Source organism: Diceros bicornis, chromosome 22 (assembly GCF_020826845.1).
Source record: "Diceros bicornis minor isolate mBicDic1 chromosome 22, mDicBic1.mat.cur, whole genome shotgun sequence".
Taxonomy (NCBI): domain Eukaryota; kingdom Metazoa; phylum Chordata; class Mammalia; order Perissodactyla; family Rhinocerotidae; genus Diceros; species Diceros bicornis.
Genome location: NC_080761.1, coordinates 18,032,230 through 18,052,924, shown reverse-complemented (window position 1 = coordinate 18,052,924; position 20,695 = coordinate 18,032,230). Strand labels below are relative to the sequence as shown.

General features: G+C 38.5%; 1 protein-coding gene across 5 annotated transcripts in view; it reads left to right on the top strand.

The window, feature by feature from the left end:
- PCSK5 (proprotein convertase subtilisin/kexin type 5) overlaps window positions 1-20,695 on the top strand; it is a 448,916-nt gene that overhangs the window by 73,137 nt on the left and 355,084 nt on the right. For all 5 annotated transcript variants that reach the window (XM_058565628.1, XM_058565627.1, XM_058565629.1 and 2 more), the window contains exon 3: window positions 9,408-9,521. In XM_058565628.1, coding sequence (XP_058421611.1) covers window positions 9,408-9,521 — 114 coding nt within the window. The remainder of the gene's footprint in view (window positions 1-9,407; window positions 9,522-20,695) is intronic.

Here is a 20,695-nt window from a genome sequence, read left to right as displayed (position 1 = left end):
TCTCCCTTCATAACTGCTTTTAAGTCATACTTCTTCTGCTGTGTGCTTTGATTGTGGACTAGTCATTGACCAGTGAAATGTCGGAGTGCTCTGTATTAGTCTGGGAGAATGCAGACTTAGCGCTGTGGGCTTCGCTGACGTGATTTAACCCTGGGCCCTTGCAGTTTATAAAATGACTGCTGCTATCTGCAGTAATATTCCAGGTTCTTGACCTGTGTCAACAACTACTTTATTCTTCTACATTTATCCATTTTAGTTGTAGAAACTATCTTTTGTTGCTTCTGAGATTTAGACTGGTAAAGTGGAGGAAATGGTCCCATCTCAAAAGGTAAAAATCTGTATAGCAGTAGGTTTCAAGTGGGGGGTCAAACCAAGACGAGTTCCTTGATACATTAAAAATACAGAATTATATAGACAGAACACATCCTTCATTGATGCCTTTATGTGCTATTCATTGCCAATAATGTAATCATCCTAGTGCTACCATCTTTCTGTTGTTGAAATACAGAATATCCTATTATACCTGGTAGGATTAAGCATACACCCTTTTTGCACCCTCTCTTGTTTAATATTTCTTTCTGTTTTTTAATAACTAGAAAACTTAGACATGCCTACCAAAAAATATATTAATGCAATGTAAAAATATTATCTATCCATCTACACCTATTTATTGAGGGCCTGTTGAGGGCCATTGCCCTTGGTACTAGGCATACTTAAACCTAGTTTCTTTCTTCCAAGGAGGTGGGAGGAAACCTGCAATTAGAGTACAAGGTACTACTTCCTGCGGGAGCTGTGTTTGGATAGCACATTAGATTTTGAGCCTCACAACAATAATGTCCTTTTACAGATGAGAATATAGAATGCGAAAACTTACGTGATTTGCCCAAATGTCCAGGCTAGTGATTGGTGGTACTCTACCAAGAACTCAGGTAGCATGCTTTCTCATTTCATCATTCTGCACTGCCTGTCTGTGGCATAGTCAAGCCCAGCTCTACCCCTCTGCGTGTATAAAGAACACACACACACACAAGATGTTTCTACATATAGCTCCAGAAATAACTACCTTGCTTTTTTTTATATAACTTAATTTAATGTTAAATTCTTTTGCAAGATTTGTCCAGCAACAGATATTATGTCCTTTTTTCGTAGAGTTGCAGAGGTGGTAATTGATGTGTCTGAGGTCGCAGGATTAAGTAACTCTGTCTTCTGATTCCTAGTACAATGTTCTACACCTGCTGCTATACTAAATAGCATTTTATGCCCCTACCCTTTCCTCATGCTTGAATGCTTCATGCTCGGGATGCTTTCTGTCCTAGAAATCATTTTATAATTTCTCTGCTGTTTAGATGACATTGAACTTGTGATTTTTACTATATAATTGAAATGGTAGAATTTGCATCAGAGCCCCTTACTGGACCACTTTGTGGTGGCTAGCAGCACAAGGGTGCCACCCCTAGCTTTGGGCAAGAGGGTCCCCTGCTCAGGACCTCATGCTTGAGAGGGCCGTGTTGAGCCTTCTTTTAGCCGAGTTTGTCCCTATCAGCTGAGGAGTTGGTGGGGCCTTGGGGACATGCCCACTCTGAACCTGTGTCTCCTTCTAGATCATATTCCTGGTACCCAGGAGCCCAGAATTAGTTGACCAGATGGCTGAGAATCAGCTTCCATGACTTGTGTGAGTCTCTCCTCTTCTATCCACTGGAGGGCGAAATGCGCTACTGCTACGCCCACCCCCTGACATACAATCCATCCCTAGGCCTTGAGGGATTGCCATCAGCGTCTGTGGACCATGGATGAGCTGTAGACAAAAATACAGTCATTCTAGGGCTTTTGCATTAGCTACTCACATTGCTTGTAAAAATCTCCTTTGAGATATTTATGTGGCTGGTTCCTTATTCTTCGGGATTGTATTAAAATATCACATCCTTCAAAGAGGCCTTTCTTGACCGCCTTACCTAGAATAGCGCACTCCTCCATAATCCCTCTTGACCATCTTACGCTGTTTACTTTTTGCACCATTTAACACTATCAAAGTCTATTATATAATTTTTTATTTATTTACATGCTTTTATGGTTCAACTCCCACTAGAATGGAAATTGCCTGAAATTGGTTATTTTGTTCACTGCCATTCTGTAGCATCCAGAGCAGTGCCTGCCACATAGTAGGTACTCTAGATAACATTTTTGGAGTAAATAGACACATGAAAGAAAGGGCCTTGAGGGCGGAGAATAAATTTTACTGCTTTAATTGGACGCAGCCATTTATTTTTCCTTTTCACACATCATCTTATCAGAAGTGGGAAGGAAAAAAACAGGCAACAAATTAGGAAATTAAATTTTTAAAAGCATTCAAGTAATAGTGGAATAGTTTATGGGGAGAAATATGACTTTAATTCTCTGAAAATAAGTAATACAGTTAGAACAATAATGCTATGAGTTTTCCACTCAGCAAAATAGAGCAAGATTAAATTGATGACACATTTCTAAAATTTTGGTTGTCTTAGAGAAAGCTAGCTAGTTGTAAAATTTTATGGCAGTTAAGATTTTTCACTTTGGCCTGTATGGTCTTCTGTTACACTGTTCTGAACGTACATGCAGTATTTATTTCACAGCGCCTTTCTCAATGACCTGTCAACAATTGTAAGATTCCTTGTATTCTGACTAGATGATTCTCTAATCTAAGCCTCTGATGTCTGCAGTCATTGAATAGGATTCCAGGTGCCCATCTCAAGTAAATCAAGTGAAAATTCTCCCTCAAATAAACAGTAATGTGTATGTTGTTCCCAAGTAGCTATTTGAAAAAAGCAGAATTCAACAATTATGGTTTTCTTGTTTAACAAGAGTGACTCAGATCAAATAACAATGTTTAATATTTAGTAACTAATTACCAGTTAGTTACTAGATGGAGCAAGATTTAAAGACTAGAATACCTTCATCTAAACACACACTTTTACTAGATTCTCTGCCTCTTTGACTGATTAACTCTGATTTCTTGATCAGTTTTAGAAAACTTTTGGGATAAGTTGGCTTCAGATTTTAGGGCTTGGGGGCAGCTTGTCAGTACTGAATTGTCTTCACTGATCCTTCTTTTCCACAGTAGAGAAGTATATGGCCGTTAGGCACTTAACTAATACCTTTTTTTTTTTTTTTTAATCCAGGCACCTCTTATCTATTTTGTTTTCAAAGTCAGAGAAGAAAACAGAGGAGAGAAATCTCTTCATACTCTTTTTCCCCCATTTTGTCAAAGCTAATCAAAAAAGGATACCAAAAAAAAAAGGATATATGGAATCTCACATATCTTATTTCCTGGCAACAATTTCATCAAATCAAGAAAGGATTAGTATAATTTACTCCACTCCTTTCTAAATATTAATCTTGCATCTTCACAAAATGACTCAAGATCATTTATCAACCAGAGCACCTGTCTCACCTCTCTATTGCGGTTAACACAAGCTTTTTATTCCCAGTCAAATCAGAGAATAGATGATATGGATAAAATTTCAAAGCTAGAAGAAAGAGACTAGAGAGCATATTTAGTCTGTCTTCTCTCATTTTACAGATAAAAGAGGCCCACGAAGATTTTGCAAGGTCACCCAGGTGGCTGGTGGCAAATCTAATATTATAAGCCAAGTTCCCCAAATTCCAGCCACTTATTTTTGTTATTTACCCACCTTTTCTCGGTATTCGCCGTGTTAGAACATAAGATAAAACCATCTAAGATGCTTTTTATGTACAGTTTCCCTCATGGCTTTAAAAAAATGTAATTTAGGCATTTGGTCACATTTGAAATCATTGGATTATATGATCGTGATCAACCAATGGGACATATTAATTTAAAATAAATTTAAAATTGTATAGGTAACATATTCACATAGTTCAAAATTCACAAGATATTAAAGGGCATGCAGTAAAAGGTTTCCCTCCTATCCCTCTGTCTCAGGCACCTAGTTCTTCCCCAGAAAGCAGCCAGTGTTATCAGGGACTTTTGTGTGTAATCACTTCAGAGAGATGCAAAAATTGTAGTATCCTTTATAGTCTGTACCTTCCCTTTTTTTTTTTCATTTTAAACTATATCATGGAGACTGTTCTCTGTCAGTACATAGTCTATCTCATTCTCTTTTATGATTGCATTGTACTCTACTGTATTGATATGTCATTATTTAATTCCTATCAATATATATATTCAGGTTGTTTACAACTTTCAGTAATTACTAGCAGTATTTCAGTAGATAACCTAGCATATTTACACGTGTAAATAAATATGTAGGATAAATTCCTAAAAGTAGAATTACTTCTTTTAGAATTTCTGTAGATATCGTCCCATTACTTTCCATAGAGTTGTACAGATTGGCATGCCCATCACCATTATATGAGAATGACTGTTTTATCATGCCCTCACTAATAGTGTGTTATCAATATTTAGATTGTTTATCTCTGAAAGGTGAGAAGTAGTATGTCTGTATAGTTTTAATTTGTTTTTGTCTTTATATGCATGAAGTTAGGCATATTTTTGTATGTTTAAGAAACTTGATTTACCTTTTCAGAGGTTATTGTACTCTTATCCTTTGACTGTTTTCTTATTGAATTTTTCTCTTATTGATTGTGGAAACTCTTTATATATTATGGAAATGGCCTTTTGTCCATGGTAGGAGCTGTAAACTTTTCCCCAGTTTGTCTTTTACCTTGCTTTTGAAGTGTTTTTGCCATGCCAAATTTTTTTTTTATGTGGTTGAATTTATCAATTTTTCTCAATCACTATTTTTTTTTTAAGATTTTATTTGTTTATTTTCCCCCCAAAGCCCCAGTAGATAGCTGCATGTCACAGCCGTACATCCTTCCAGTTGCTGCACTTGGGACGCGGCCCCAGCATGGCCGGAGAAGTGGTGCCTCGGTGCGCGCCCGGGATCCGAATCCGGGCCACCAGCAGCGGAGCGTGGCGTACCCGACCGCCAAGCCACGGGGCCGGCCCATCAATCACTATTTTGATTTGTATTATACTTAGACAAGCATCTTTCACTCTAAGGTTATTTTTAAAAATCTCTCATATTTCTCATGGTACTTTTATAGTTTTGTTTACTTTTACATTTAAATATGATTCATTTGAAATTGATCCTGATGTAAGTTGTGAGAATGGTTTCAATTTTATTTTTTTCCCCCAGTTGTTGTTCCATCATCATTTATGAAGTAATCTGATTATGAAGTAAATCCATCGGTTTAGCATAGCACCTTATCATATACTACGTTCTTATATATTTTGGGGTAATTTCCTGACTTCCCATTCCATTTCATTGATATATCTATAGACACTTGCTACCAGTATATGTTTTAATTAATTTGCTTTAGATATCTTAATATCTAAAGGGCTGATTCCTCTTCACTGCGGGACACATTTTTAAAATGACACCATAAATTTTTTTTTTATTTCAGCTTTATTGAGGCATAATTGACATTTAAAATTGTAGGATTTTTAAAGTGTACATTGTGGTGATTTGATATATATATACACACTATGAAAGGATTCCCATCATTTGGATAATTAACATATCCGTCACCTCACGTTTATCTTTTTGGGGGGTGGGGTGAGAACATTTAAGTTCTACTCTCTTAGCAAATTTCAGTCATACAATACAGTGTTATCAACTGTAGTCCCCACGTTTTACATTAGATCCTCAGACATTGTTCATCTTATAGCTTAAAGCTTATACCCTTTATCACCTCTCCCTATTTCTCCCACCCCCCAGCCCCTGGCAGCTACTTTTCTACTGTTTCTCTGAGTTTGACTTCTTTTTTAGCATTCACATATAAGTGATACCAGGCAGTATTTATCTTTCTTATGATACCACAATTTGTTTTCCATTTATATTTATGTAATAACTTATATAATGTATATGGGTATTATAACATCTTTTTTTCTCCTTTTGCTGACAAATTACCTTCCCCATGTATATAGTATCAGAAAGTTGGTAAATTCCAAAATAATGAAATATGAGTTCAGCTGAGATGGAGAGGGTAGGCTTCCCGTAATCATCAGTTAATGTGCTTTGCTTGACCAGTGAAATCCGATGAAAGAGAACATTTTTAGACAAGGCTTCTGAAGAGGTGAATGCCCAGTGTTGACTTGGACCATGTGGGGAGGAGAGCTCTGTGAGTAGAGGGAGGGAATGTCCTTAAAACCATGTAGCACACGTATGTTGAAATTAATGGAAGATAGACTGATGATTTCAAAGGTCCTGTAGCTTTATACTGTGGATTAACTGCAGTTCCTTAATATATAGGAAATAGAACTTTTAGAAGTTAAACCAGTGAGGGAAAGCACACAGTTTTCCTTTTCTCCTGGGCTGACCATAGTTTTAAGAAAATGAATTTCTAAGTATTTTTTCTTTACGTTGGATTTCTTGGCAAGAAGTGACATCTGTGCAATGCATTACTTTTGAGCTTTTTCTTAATGGGTTCAAGGACAGGCATATGGATAATGGTTTAAAAATATAAATATGGTCTTTCCAGTCATAGAAATCTTCCGATCCAAAAGGTGCTTTCTCGCTTTCCAAAAAATCTAGGGCTGTATACGCATACTCTAAAGCACCGAGGCAAAATACATGGTATCTGACACTAAAAAAAACCCCACTGTACTTTTCTTCAGTATTGCAGCCCTGTGATCAGACAGAGTTACTTATAGTCAAATCTAGATGCCAAGTTTCTGTGTCACCTTCTAGCCACCAAGCCCTGTAACTAAGCATTTTTGTTTGGTAAAATTACAGAAGAACGCTGTTTGGTAAGATATTTTGTTCTATTTTAGTACCTACAGTTCATCTAAGAAAATGGTTGTCACTTGGTTTTCTCACATACTTATCCCATTTGTCTACTGTGTGTGTGTATGTGTGCACAGGGAGAAGTGCACTTATAGCGTCATTGTAGAAATGGTTATCCACTCCCACCCCAGGATAGACTTGTCCTGAGCTCTAGCAATCTCTTTATTGAGTCCACACTAAGGGAGATTTGACACTTTCTGGTTTGTGCACACATATATGTTGGCAGTTTGGAATTTAGGGAAGCTCTGTTAGGAAAGGCCACTGCCAATATAAGATTAGATTGAAAAGAATTCTGTCTAAACAGATCTGCAGCTTCCTTTTACCAAGCGTGCAGATATGAACTTGTTCAATCTTATTGGAAGAAGACTTATAGATAGTAATATAAGGATTTCAAAATAATTTGCATAGTCAAAATTTCCATAAGTAGTATGATTAATATACTGATGGGCTTGCGTCAGATGTTATTCATGGAGATAACGACATTTTTATGAAGTGGAGAATTGTAGAATACTTGCTAAATATTCCTTGGTAAAATATAAGTCCTTCAAAGGCAAAGATTATTCTTAGTCATCTTTACATTCCCAGCACAGTGTCTGGGAATAAATGAATGAAACACATTCCTTGGAAAGATTGTTTGAAATGAAGAGATTAAAATGTTTCCTGGAAATAGAAATAGTCCATGCATGTCAATGCTTGCTGTTCCACTTTGATGGAGAAGGAAATTGATTTTGTTCTGTATTTTTAGAAACACGGTCACTTAAAAATTACTCTCTTCATTAAAAAAAAATTTACACACATTTTTAATGCTACATTAGTTTCAATGTGATTTCTAAAAATCAGTCTCTTGAATTAAAGAAAAAACAAGATCCCTGTTAGCTTTCCTGATAACTATTGTCTAATAGTTTAGAGAAGTAATATGTAATACCTTTTATCCAGTATGCCTGTGTGTGTGGGAGGGGGAATGGGAGGGGATGGTGGTGTAGAATGATTTGGTGCCAGAGAGTCATTTGGTCCAGATTAATTAAAACAGGAGCAGAAAAACTTTCATTTTCCAAAATATCATTTTTCATATATTGACTTTTTTTCAGTACTGATCATTTTGCTTAAATTACCTATCAGAGAAGGCACATATATGATGCTTAGCTGTGATCTTAACCATAAATAGATTTTATATTTACTTAGCAGGCTATGTGATTTTGTTTGCCTTGTTAGTGATGTAACGAGGAATTCACTATTTAAATTCATCTTGCATACCAGTGTTCTTGTTGAACATTGGTATCTCATTTCCCAATATGAGAATCATAGAAATTTATGAATTTGACTTTTGCCCTTAGTATCTTATTTATAGCTCTGCATTTTTAGCTTGTTAATCAGTACCTTAGTATCCCTTCTCTTCCAGTAATCTTTAATCAAGTAGGCCAGAGAGGTTTTGAAATCTTTACTAATGGGTGGCTATGGAACCACAATAGTGGACTATAAAGCCCCCCCCCCACTTTTAATTCGTTTTTGGAGAGTAGGGATAAATGATAGAATAGGACATTTTAGAGTCTTGTGACTAAATTAGCTTTGGCCAGAGGAATCAAACAAAGGAGAATTTAGGAACAAATTGTAGAATGCCACCAGGGCTGGTACTGCATTGGAGATGTGCCATTCAAAATGGAACATGCCTTTTTTATGTTGCCATAATGATAACCTGTTTTTAAAAAGACTCCCATATATATCCCTACCATTTAGGTTACAATTCTTTATTAAACTCAAAGTTCCCAGTTGCATTGTTTAAGCAAAAGTTGCAGCTAAATATTAAGATTTTCTCAAATGTGGTAGGTTTGAATTTTAGAGCTGCAAGGAGCCTATGGCTCAGGAAATTGAGTGAGGTCTCCAAATTTGTGCCAGAAACAGGTCTAGGGTTTTGGTTTACTGATTTCCCCAAATAGTACTTTTCCCACCACACTATGTTGTAGAAAGCTATTCTTAAAAAATTTGGTGATCCTGGAGCATTTGGTCCCAGGACAATTTTAATTTGATGTGTAATCCTAGAACATTAAAACTGTTGACACATAGTATAAGGCAGGGGTCATAAACTGTGGCCCATGGGCCAAATCCAATCTGCCACTTGTGTTTTTACGTAAAGTTTTATTGGAACACAATCACACTCATTCATTTATGTATTGTCTATGGCGCTACAACAGCAGAATGAGTAGTTTCAACAGAGATCATATGACCTGCAAAGCCTAAAATATTTATTATCTAGACCTTCATAGAAAAAGTTTACTAGCCCTTAACATAAGGTAAGGATGAAAAAATTAGCTTAAAAAATTAACACTATCAATTTGCAGTAAATATGCTTTCTGAAAAAGCTAAAAGGCTAGCATGTTGTTGAGAGAGAGAAATGGTCTGTCATAAAAGACTAAAAAGCCTACCGGCATTAAAAATAAAATACAAGTAGATTCTGAGCCCCTGGACTCAGAAATTCTAGTTGCCAGAATGAAGCCTGTGACTTAAACAGAATTGACTCAAGACAGGAAATGCGCAGACTGTCACTTATGTTGTGCTAACCCTGATGGAACTTGAATACTCACCAAATGTCCTTTTTCTTGGCAGGTGGAGTGGATCCAACAGCAAGTGGTAAAAAAACGGACCAAGAGGGATTACGACTTCAGTCGTGCCCAGTCTACTTACTTCAACGATCCCAAGTGGCCGAGCATGTGGTATATGGTAAGCAAGCCTGGCCTGGAGCGGTGTCATCCAGTTTCGTGTTGTGCAGGGAACATCTGTTGGAACTGGGAGGACACAGAAACAGTGACTAGGGACTTACTCCTGGTTCAAGACCCACCGTTTGAGATTGGTTGATGGTCTATGATGCTTTCTGGATGTTTTTTGAACTTAGCTCTTTGGTTCTAAGGAGAAAGAGAAGGGAGTTCCAATTCACAGCAAATCTATTTGAGAGCTTACTCTGTGCTTTCTAAGTTTGGGCCAGAGGATGAAAAAATATACTAAGGTACAGATACCCTTAGACCTATCAATTATCCTGTTCACTTCTGATACACATTTACTCCACCTTGAAACCAGTCTGGTTAATGGATACTGGCTCTTGGAAATCATTGAAATGACTCTACTGGTAAGTAACAGATTCCTGACTTAAGTCATCGCATATGTGCCTTCTCACTTTAGGTAATAGTTTTTACAACTAGACTAGGAAAAAACTAGTTGGAAAGTGTTTTATTTGTACCTGGGTCAGTGGTTCAAGCAAAAACTTTCAGTGAGGGAAATGTACTTAACATCTTGGGAAGAGTGATCCACCAGTTCACTTGGCATTGCCTCCTTTGAGAATATACTTCTCTAGTCATAGTTTGGACATGGTTTTATGTCCATGCTCCCTGAGAAATTGATTAGAATATGTTACTTATTCTTAATCGTGAAATCCATATGTCACCAGTTTGTTATATAATCTACAAAAAGACCTTTACTTTTTTCTTTCTTGAAAATCTTTATTGCTGATTTTTGCCAGTGTATTTTCCCCTAATCTACTTTATTTTCTGCAGTCCGTGTCACTGCTTATCTACAAATCCATGGCATTTCACGTACCTGTCTCATGCTCTTCTGCCTCCTTGCCTTTCATTCCTTCTGCCTGGAGTGTTCTTCCTGCCCTTCCCCACCTCCTCGGGTCAGGATTCTCCCATCCTTCAGAGCCCACACCTGAGGCTGACTGCTCCAGGTCTCCCATGTCCTCATCTGTTAGCTTTTTTCCTTCCTCTGCTCTCCTGGTCCCTCTATTCCTGCCACTCATGGCATCCTTCACTTGGCACTTTGTTTCATAGTTATTAATATATTTTTTAAATCTCCGTTGTTATTTTGGGGGTATGTGACTTATATGCCCCTCAAGAACCTAACGTAGCACCTTGCAACACTAGGAATTTGTGTGTATTTGGAGATAGGTGAATGCGGCTTGCATTTCTCCCAATTTCCCTTTTCTTAGTCTTACCCAGAAGTGGAAGGTTGTGGAAATATTTTGGATCCCAAACAGAATTTTACACAGAAAACTCTTTTTGTGTGTAAGGGAAAAAAAAAAATAGGAGCTACAAAGCTAAGTTCAAAGGGAGGTGCGACTCTAAACAGCATTTGAGTAGAAAGCACCTGAGTGGACAGTAGGACACTTGACAGCTTATTAGCTCCAAGACCAAGAAAGAGTGAACCACAAGGGAAGGCATTAGAGTGAATGTTGGCAGGAGCTAAGGAACTTTGTCTGTGCTGACAAAATGATAAGAATGTAATGGGATTAAGAGATAGGATGGAGGCAAAAATCCTTCTACATCCCTGTTTATAAGGCCAGGGGGAGGGAGACTCTCTTTGCCCTACATTTCTTCTTGCAAGAAAGAGCCAAATTGCTGACTGCATATGTCCCAATGGACCGTGGAAGGATCCGGCAGCTTTCTCTGATGGTCTCATCAGTCTAGTGGGGCAGGTTGAGCTCTAGTAGGAACCATGGCCAAGGTGACTCCAAAGGGTCAGTGCCTGTAGAGCAAGATCTCTTCACTCTCAAGAACCACTGCTATTTCTCTGGAAAGTCTCTTTTGATACGAAGAAAGGTTGAGGGAAGAGATTTTGTTTGGCCATTCAAAATGTTGGATGTTTTTCAACACATGTTTGGTAATAATAATTCAAATAGGTAACATTTATGGAGCACTTACTATGTGCAGGCAGTGTGCTAAATACTTCATGACTATTTTTGCAATGAAGTGCGAACAAAAAGTGTCTGTATGAATATTGGCCCTGTTATAAGAGTGAGGAATCTGATGCTCATAAAATTTAGGTCATTTGCCTAAATATACTCAGCCTGTAAGTGGTAGAGCAGAGCTGCCAAACCAGCTGTGGATGCGAATCCACAGGGTTAACCCGGCATCCTGTTCCCACTCTTCTACTATACAAGCGCCATCATAAGGAAGACGCTACTCTAGCCCTCTAGGAACTTCTAGAGAAATGGCTAAAGTACAAGGTAGAATGATGAGTGCCATCAAGGATGAACAGAGTATCTTGGGACAACCAGAGTGCTTCAAAGCTTACTATTAAATAATTACATTTCCCTTAACAAGAGGGATGGGAAATAAGTTATATGCCTTACATTCATCTGTTAGGAGTAATATGACAGAATGAGAGCCAGAACTTCAAATCTGCAAACCTGGATTCAAATCCCCTTTGCTTCACTTAATATGCCCATGACTGAATCACTTCAACTCTCCTCGACTATAAAATAAGAGTATATAGCTCTTGTGTATGAGTTAGCTATTGCTGCATAACATATCACAGAACTTAGTTTTAACACAACAATTATCTCATGGGTTCTGTGGGTCAGGCATTCAGTCAGGGCCTAGTAGTGATGACTTCTCTGATTTGTGAAGTCTGGAGCTTCAGCTGGAAGACTCAAAGGCTTTACTTGAGCTGGAGGATCCACTTCCAAGGTGGCCTGGTCCCACGACCGGTTTCTCTCTGTGTGGGCCTTGCCACAGGGCTGCGTGAGTGTCCACTTGAGATGGCGCTGCCTTCCCCTGGGGCAAATGATCCAAGAGGTCTTGTTAGAAGTGGTGATGTCTTTTATCCTCTGAACTCAGAAGTTACAGACAGTTACTTCTGGAATTTTCTATTGGTGACATGTGCCAACTCTGATTCAGCGTGCAAGGGGGACTACACAAGAGTATGTATACTAGGAGGTGAGGATTGTTGGGAAGCTTGTTACCACAATTAAATGAAATACTGCATGAGAAGCCTTTATCACAGTGCCTAACACTAAAAATCCCTCAATAAATCTGAATTATCATTATTCTCTGACTTCTTAATTACAATACATGCTATTTCCTTTTTACCTGTTGTTTAAATTGCTGCTAGTCCAGGAAGAGTGAGACCGTGTGTCCAGTGGGCATTCTTCAGAGCACTCTGGTGACACATCAGTGATACAGCTGAGTCAGGTGCTCATTTCCTCCTCCTGTCTTTTTCTGAGCCCTGGGCCCTGCTGCAGTGTTTTTGAGGGCTGCTTGGCAAGCCTCCACCGGTCCTGCCTTCAGCTCGTTAGCCTGGGTCCAGTCCTGTCATTCTGTATTTATCACAGGAGAATGGAGATTAAAGAGTGGCATGAAGTGTGCCTGAGTGTCTCTTTTAATTAATTTAGAAGCTTTGCCCCTGTCGTTCCTCCCCTTGGAAACTGGTGTGTGAAACCATTATGTCAAGCCTTGAGGCCTGGGCGATATATTCAGGGGAATGTGCATTTACGAGAGTTTGTTACAGAGATGATGGCTATATAATTACTCCTCTGTCCTGAAACACTGTGCTCAGGCTTCCAGGAGTTTGGAGGGCCCAGTCCTAGAAATAGAGCTCACTTCGTGTTGCATCGACAAACTTTTCCTGCATTACTCTTTGTCTGGCATGGTGGCAAGCACTGGGGAGTTAGGAAAACATGACTTGTGCTTCCTAAGAAGATCAGTAAGGCAGGAGAGGAATATATAAGCAACAACGAGAGCTTGCTGGGCAATGACTCCTCCCTAAAAGTTTCTCCAGGATCTCGTACTCATGTCCAGCCATTGCTCCTTGGACTTTGGGCTGTAATTCTTGCTTGCAGGTTTGCTTCTTCCCTCAGAATCTCCTGAGTAACTTGTAAAAACATACCCAAGCTTGGGCCCTGGCGTCAGAGATTCTTTATGTTTTAGTGAGGGGGTGGGGCTCAGGCAGTGGGATCTCATCAGCAGTCCCTGGGTGATTCTAATGCCCATCCAGGACTGAGAAGCGCTATAGCTGGGAATCCTGGGTTATTCACTGCCCGAGTCTGGTATGTGGTAAATGCTCAATAAATGGTAATCGAATAAATAGGTGAGTAAACTGGAATAAAAGCAAATCTGTGATAATCTCCATAGTAGAGAAAATAATTGCTCACATTTGTTGAGTGCTTAGTATGTGTCAAACATTTTGCCAAACTTTTACATGTATTATCTTATTGCCAGTGTTCCAGTGAGTTAGGAACTATTATCATCTTTATTTTCCAGATGAGGAAATTAAAGCATAGACAAGTTAAATCACTTGTCAGAAGTCATACCATTCACCGGGGGCAGACTCTGTATTGAAACCTCAGTCACTCTGACCCCAGAGGCTAGACTTCCAATGTCTACACGTGTGGTTCTCAAACTAGCAGCCATCAGAGTCATCTGGAGGGATTGCTGCCCACCCCTCTCATGCCCCCCAGTGAAGATCTGGGAATTTGCATGTCTATCAAGTTCCCAACTGATGCTGATGCTGGAGTCTGGGGACCCCTTTGAGATCTCACTGCTCTACCATTCTTTAAACACGAGGTTTATGTGAACATGGCTGGCTTCCATCTTCCCATTATCAGCTAGGGGGAAAAGGACTTATAAACTTATGGGGCATTTTAAAGCAGACTTGGTCAATTTAATTTGTTTTTCTTGATCTCATACCTTTTTCTTACTGACAAAATTTTCTGTTTGGGAAGCTGGTGGCTTTAATAAGAGAAGATCTTTTGCTTTACTTGCACTGATTGAAAATACCCTTTGCTTACATATTCTTGTGAGATGCTTCCACAGACAAAGAATGTCTGATAAGAATGGTTGTGAAGATTTGGCCAAGTCTTTGGGAACTCGGTGTAATAGAAATGGTTTTCATGGACCGTTTTGAGCCTACTAAAGAAAATTCAATTTGACTCTAGAGACAGCAAGGCTAAGTAAGGCTCCTCCTCAAAGGGTCTGGGAATGCCAGTGAGCAAAGTCAGGGAGTCAAATATTTTAAAAATTATTATAAAATATTTAAGACACACAAAAAGTTTAAAGAATACCATAAACACCTGTTCACCCACTGCCAAGCCAAGGAATAGAACATTATCTGTATAGTTGAAGCCCCCTGTGAGTCAATCCTACAGAGTTAGCGCAGAGGCTGAATCTGAAACACAGTGGGGGCGTTCCCCCTTGTGGGCAGGACGCTTCTCTTTGTAGAAGGGGTTATTCCCTTTACAGGAGATTTACTTTTTTGAAGTCATCGTAAAGCATATATTCATACATGAAATTCATACTCTATTAATGAACAATCCCAAGACGACAATCTGGAAATGAAACTGGGATGAAAATTTAAGTTTAGTAGAATAGCTATTTTGTTCCTTTAGTCATGTAAATTTGCGTTAAGGAAATTGCTGTAGCGTGTATGGTATTTCTTTCTGGTTTTTTTTTTTTTTGTGAGGAAGATCAGCCCTGAGCTAACATCCATGCCAATCCTCCTCTTTTTGCTGAGGAAGGCTGGCCCTGAGCTAACATCCATGCCAATCTTCCTCAACTTTATGTGGGACGCCGCCACAGCATGGCCTGACAAGCGGTGCCTCGGTGCGCGCCCGGGATCCGAACCCAGGCCGCCAGCAGCGGAGCGCGCGCACCTAAGCGCTACGCCACCCGCCCGGCCCCTGGTATTTCTTGTTTAACTGTTAAGAACTAATAATGATTTTGGGGAAACGCATAGTAAATAACTTAAATTTTTTTTCCCTGCCTTATGGAAGACAAGCTGCGTTCCAAAGAGAAAAAAGTAAGGAAGGGCTCATGAAATCTTGCTCTCTGACTCTTAGATACTAGTAGTATGACTGGTATTCTTAACTCATCATCTTAGCACAGTAGAATTTTTGGTAATGAATATTGGGTGGCCTATTCAATATGCATTATTTAAAGCCAGGCTGTAACAAATGGGCTTACTCTTTGATGCACTACCTCAGATTTCATGACAGCTCTCTTGCTGGTTTTTCTGAGGAAAAAAAATCATATTTGTCGATCAGCAGAGTGAAAATTAGCTGCGTTTGGCTATGCGTGTGAGACATATCTGCTAAAAACTATGAACTAGCTAGGATAGTAATTGTGAAAAATGATTTTAAGCCACATGGTTCTTCCTAAGCCAGCTGGATGGTGTTCACTACTCCAAGAGTTTGAGGCGTTGCTGTTTCTGTGGTTGGCACACATTTTTCTAATAATTTATACCGTCATTTGACTCCAATAAAATCTGGTGGAGTTTGTAGCGTTATTGTCCTGGCAGCTTGGAAATCATCCTTTTAAAAGACCCCATTTAGCTGTTTTAATTGAAAAGGCAACATGGGGCAAATCTGTAACTGCATGGCATGTCTTGATGCAAGCGAGAGGCCTTCTGAGAAAGGACAGACCCAGCCAGGAAGCAGATGACTTACTAGTAGAAACTCCTGGGGGTTGAGACGCAGTTTTGGTGTCCTGGTATTTGCTTCGAACTAGCTCTGTGTCCTGCAGAAAGGTATTTTCGCTCTTTCAACCTGAGCTCATCTGAAAAAATGAGCAATGTGGACTAGATACTTTCTTAAGTTCATTCCTGCTTGAACTTCCACTACTTCCACTTGTTGAGTCTAGGGAGAATACATACCACCAATGGTCCCATGTCTTGATTTCCAGCTCTGACCCACCCCATGAGCTCCCAACTGCAGTATACCATGCTTTTGTTTGATTACTGCTTCAAACTCAATATATCTCCTGTGTTAGGGGTCCCCAAGACCACCCCTAGGTTTGGTGATTCACTGGGAGGACTCACATGATTCAGCATATAGTCATCTTCATGGCTATGATTTATTTCTGTGAAAGGATACAATGTAAAATCAGCAAAAGAAAAGCCACATGGGGTGAAGCCCAGAGGGAACCAGGCTTAAGCTTCCAAGAGACTTCTCTTAGTGGAGTCAAAGAGAAAGCACTTAATTCCTCCAGCAATGAATTGTGATAACATGTGTGAAATGTTGTCTAGCAGGGAAACTCACTAGGCACTCAGTGCTCAGGGTTTTTATTGGGAGATGGTCATATATATAGATACCCAGTGCCTACCATGTATCAAAATTCAACATTCTCAGAAGGTATACAGCAGAAACCATATTGTTTGCATAAACAGTTCAAGGCACAATGAGACATTCTTAGGAGGGAATGGGACGAACCCTCCCCAAGTCCAAGTTCCCAGATGCCGGCCAAGGGTATTTAGAGGACCAAACATATGAGTGGCTGAGTTGAAATAATAGCTTCTCCTTTATTAAAACTTTGTGTTCACTGAATGAATAAATTAACACCAAAGAAAAATACTCATAAGTGATAACTCCAACAAAAAGCAAACTTGAATCCCAAGTATGGTGCATATTTGTTTTACAGCCTGGAAAATCCCAACTGAATCAGAGTTCCTATGAGGCAGCTGTTTATTCATGCATGCACATATGTATTCCTTCATTCATATTTAGCAGAGATTTATTTTTTCCCCAGCACTTACAATGTTCCTGATACCAAGGATAAAATAGTAAATGGTGCCTTCTTTAATGAAGAGTAAGTGGAGCATTTTATGGGCAGAAGTTTGGGTAATTTTAGTCAGTTTGCCTAATCAGTTGATGGTAATCCACTGAGAGTGCTGTAGCAGAATGCTAATTGGAACTTGCTGATTAACTCATGATGATTGTGATGATTTCATTATCCCACATGATGGTTGTGGTGGAAGTCAGTATATTAGGAATGTTAAGTTAACCTGTAATTAACTAGTCAAAGTGCTTCTAGAAGAGGTCAGTAATTAATGATCCACTTAGAAAAATCATTTCAGAGCATAATCATTCTTGCCTGGTGCAAATTATTACAACCTGTATGATTTTCCTTGAGCAAGACATAACTTATTCCATACTGGTAATTTATCTTCTCAGCTTTGCTTTCAAAGAATAAAAATATATGGGTAGTCTGGCTCTTTGGGCTTGACTCTAATACGATGAAGAGTTTTAGTCAGGATTTTTCTTTAATTAGTAACTCATTTTCTGTTGGAGAGCGGATAGCATTGACCCTTGAGCTCACTTAATCTGTGGTTGTCTTCTTAACATGTTGATTCAAGTTCTGTTATCAAACAGTTTCTCTGAATTCCTCATTTCTCATTTACTTTTCACCTAGTATTGGGGTTAGTTCTAGTGATCAAGGCACATTTTTGTTTAACCTGTTTCTCTGCCAATAAGTAGGGTTCTCTTAGTAAGCACTCGCTAAATGTTTGTTGATAAGTAGGGAGGAGAGAGTAGGTCATTTAGTCTTCATCGTTTTCCACATTCACAGAACTGAGTTTGGCCATTCCTGAAATATGATGATGCCTTCAGATGTCCTGTGTTGAGAATTCAAATTCTAAAATTATCTGAGATGGAGGCATCTGGAATGTTGTTTTTCCTTAATTTTGGTTGGCAGTGAACTTGGCTAGGAAATTAATGGAGCGAAAGAAATGATTCTTAGCAATCCAGTGATGAGAAGAATCAGAAACAAGAAAACGCCTAAATTGCCTGGGGAGGAGAAAGTAATAACCATCTTCAAGTAGAATGCACATGCACATCAATGTGATTTTTCCAGTTTCTCAAATGTAAAAAAAAAAATCTTTGGTAGACTGTCTCAGCCTGGGGATGGGATCCTAGGCTAGCAATGGATAATCCAATATGCAAATGGTACAAGCCAAAAGAGATGCTGCACACCAGATAAAGTCAAATTATAGTGAGACAAGAAGAAAGCTATAAATTCCAGAAACAACCTTTGATTACTTAATTGCATAGGTCAGAATCAAAACTGGGTTCATAATGCAAAAGTGCTATTCTTGATGGTAGATGATGTGGACAAAATAAAAAATGCATTCACTGGTTGTTTTTTCCTTGATTAAAAGGAAAAGAGCCTGATAAGAAACCTAATTTCTTCCTATATGCTAAGGAAAAAAAAACCAAAAAACCAGCTTGTATGGTGTCTATTCAAATCTTTGGTATAAGATCTACAGAATAATCTTAAAGACTACTTGGAAGAAATGTAGCTTTTTTGTCATTCTTTTTTCTCTTTTAGTTTCCTGGGGAGTTAAATTTTGACCCTTGTAAAAAGCCTAGTGGGATGGAAGTTCTGATCCAGACATACTAAATTAGCATGTCTGAAGCAAAGAAAAGACAATTATGCCCAGATAGCATAGGCCTGTGTTCTGCTAATGATCTCTTTGCATGGTTTCCCGAAACTTAGTTAAATCAGTGTCTTTAAAAGTTGGTGTTTGGGTTTGTTACTTAGTGATAGAGAAACCCTCTTTAACTTTCAGAGAACTGAAAAATTCAGCAGGACTCTCAGCAATAGTGAGTTAAACATAGCAGATCTACCTAATATTTTTTTTAGCCCATTCCTGTTCTGCTGTAATGTCTTATATGCCCATTCACATTTTTCTTTCGTGCCTGTGCTCTGTATCCCAGGCCCTTCTGCTTCACTTCCAGGCACACCACACAAGCACACAGAAACAAATACTGTGCCTGTTTTTGCAATTAGTACTTTGAATTTGTTTTTGCAATTAGTGCTTTTGTTCAATATCTTCTTCTTAAAGAAGATATTGAACAAAAGTTCATAGACCACCAAATTGGAATGGGCCTGAAAAATAACTTAATTCAAGCCCTCAGCTCATGCTCAATACCCACCTTGTATATTTTCAGTAACCAGAAATATACTCTATTCAGATAGCCCTTTCTTTCCATAATGAATAATTCAGGTCAAAAACGCTTCCTTGTACTTCATCAGAAACTTATACTGCTGTCACTCCACACACTCCTCTTGGTCTAAATTCCAGGTTGAAGATCACATCTGATCCCTATTTCACCAGTTTTCACTGCAAATATTACAGAAACTTTTTGGAAATTTAAAGCAAATGTAGGGAGAATAATGTAATGAACACCCATGTCCCCATCACCAACTTCAATAATTATCAACTCAAGGCCAATATTCTTTTATTTATTGCCTCCTCCACTCTGATTATCTTAAAGCAATTCATCCACTACATTTCATTTCATTCTTGAATGTTATAGTATGTATCTCTATAACATAAGGATCATTTTTTCACAATAAAACTGTAATATCATCACTTGTAAAAAAATTAATAATTTCTTTATATTATCAAATATCCAGTCTCTGTTCAGATTTCCCTATTGTCTCATAATTTTTTCTTTGTAACTTAAGTTTGAGTCAAGATCCAAATTATGTGATTGATTGGTATATCTCTTAAATTTCTTTTGTTCTATAGATCACCTCAGTTTTTTTTTTTCCTTTGAAAATTTTTGGTTGAAGAATCTAGGTTGTTGAGAGTGTCGTGTGGTCTAGATTTTGCTGACCGCATTCTCATGGGGTCATTTAGTATGTTCTTCCATCTCCAATATTATCAATACATTGGTAGACAGTAAGAGTTAAAGGCTTGATCAGATTCAAGTTCAATTTTTATTTTTGAGAGGGTGGGAGTGAAACTACTTCCTACCTAGTTGGTGTGTATACTTCCATCAGGAGACACAGCATGGCTGCTTGTTTCTTTTTGTGAGATTAGCAGCTGCCATTGTGTAGATCCTTTAATTAGTCTTTAGAGTTTACAAAATAGTGATCTTCTCTTTCTGCGATTCCTTCTTCCTTTACTGGCTAGAGTACTTTAATGAAGAGGAACTTCTCATCGGTTATTTGGTATGATGAGGTGCAGTTCCTATAGGAAAGGCAAGATTAATGCTCAGTTCTTTCTTTTCATGTATTAGGGGTTATTTCACCAAAGGTACCAATGAGGTTTTTTTTCTAGTTTCCTTACAAACTCATGGATTTAAATATATTTGATGTTTTTTATTTCACTGAAATCATCAACCTTATTCTTGCTTAAATTGCCCTATCTTTGGTCAGTGAGAGCCCATTCAAATTAGCTCCTCGTCCTTTTTGATATGACTCCAGGATTCTTTATTCCTGGCCTGGCAAGCTGTTCTATACTCATTTTGTATATTTCCTGTTCCAGACATGGAATTTCTTCAAAGACCATTTCTTCAAAGACCCCTTGTTCCTTTTTTTATTTGAAGTTGATATTTAGAGACT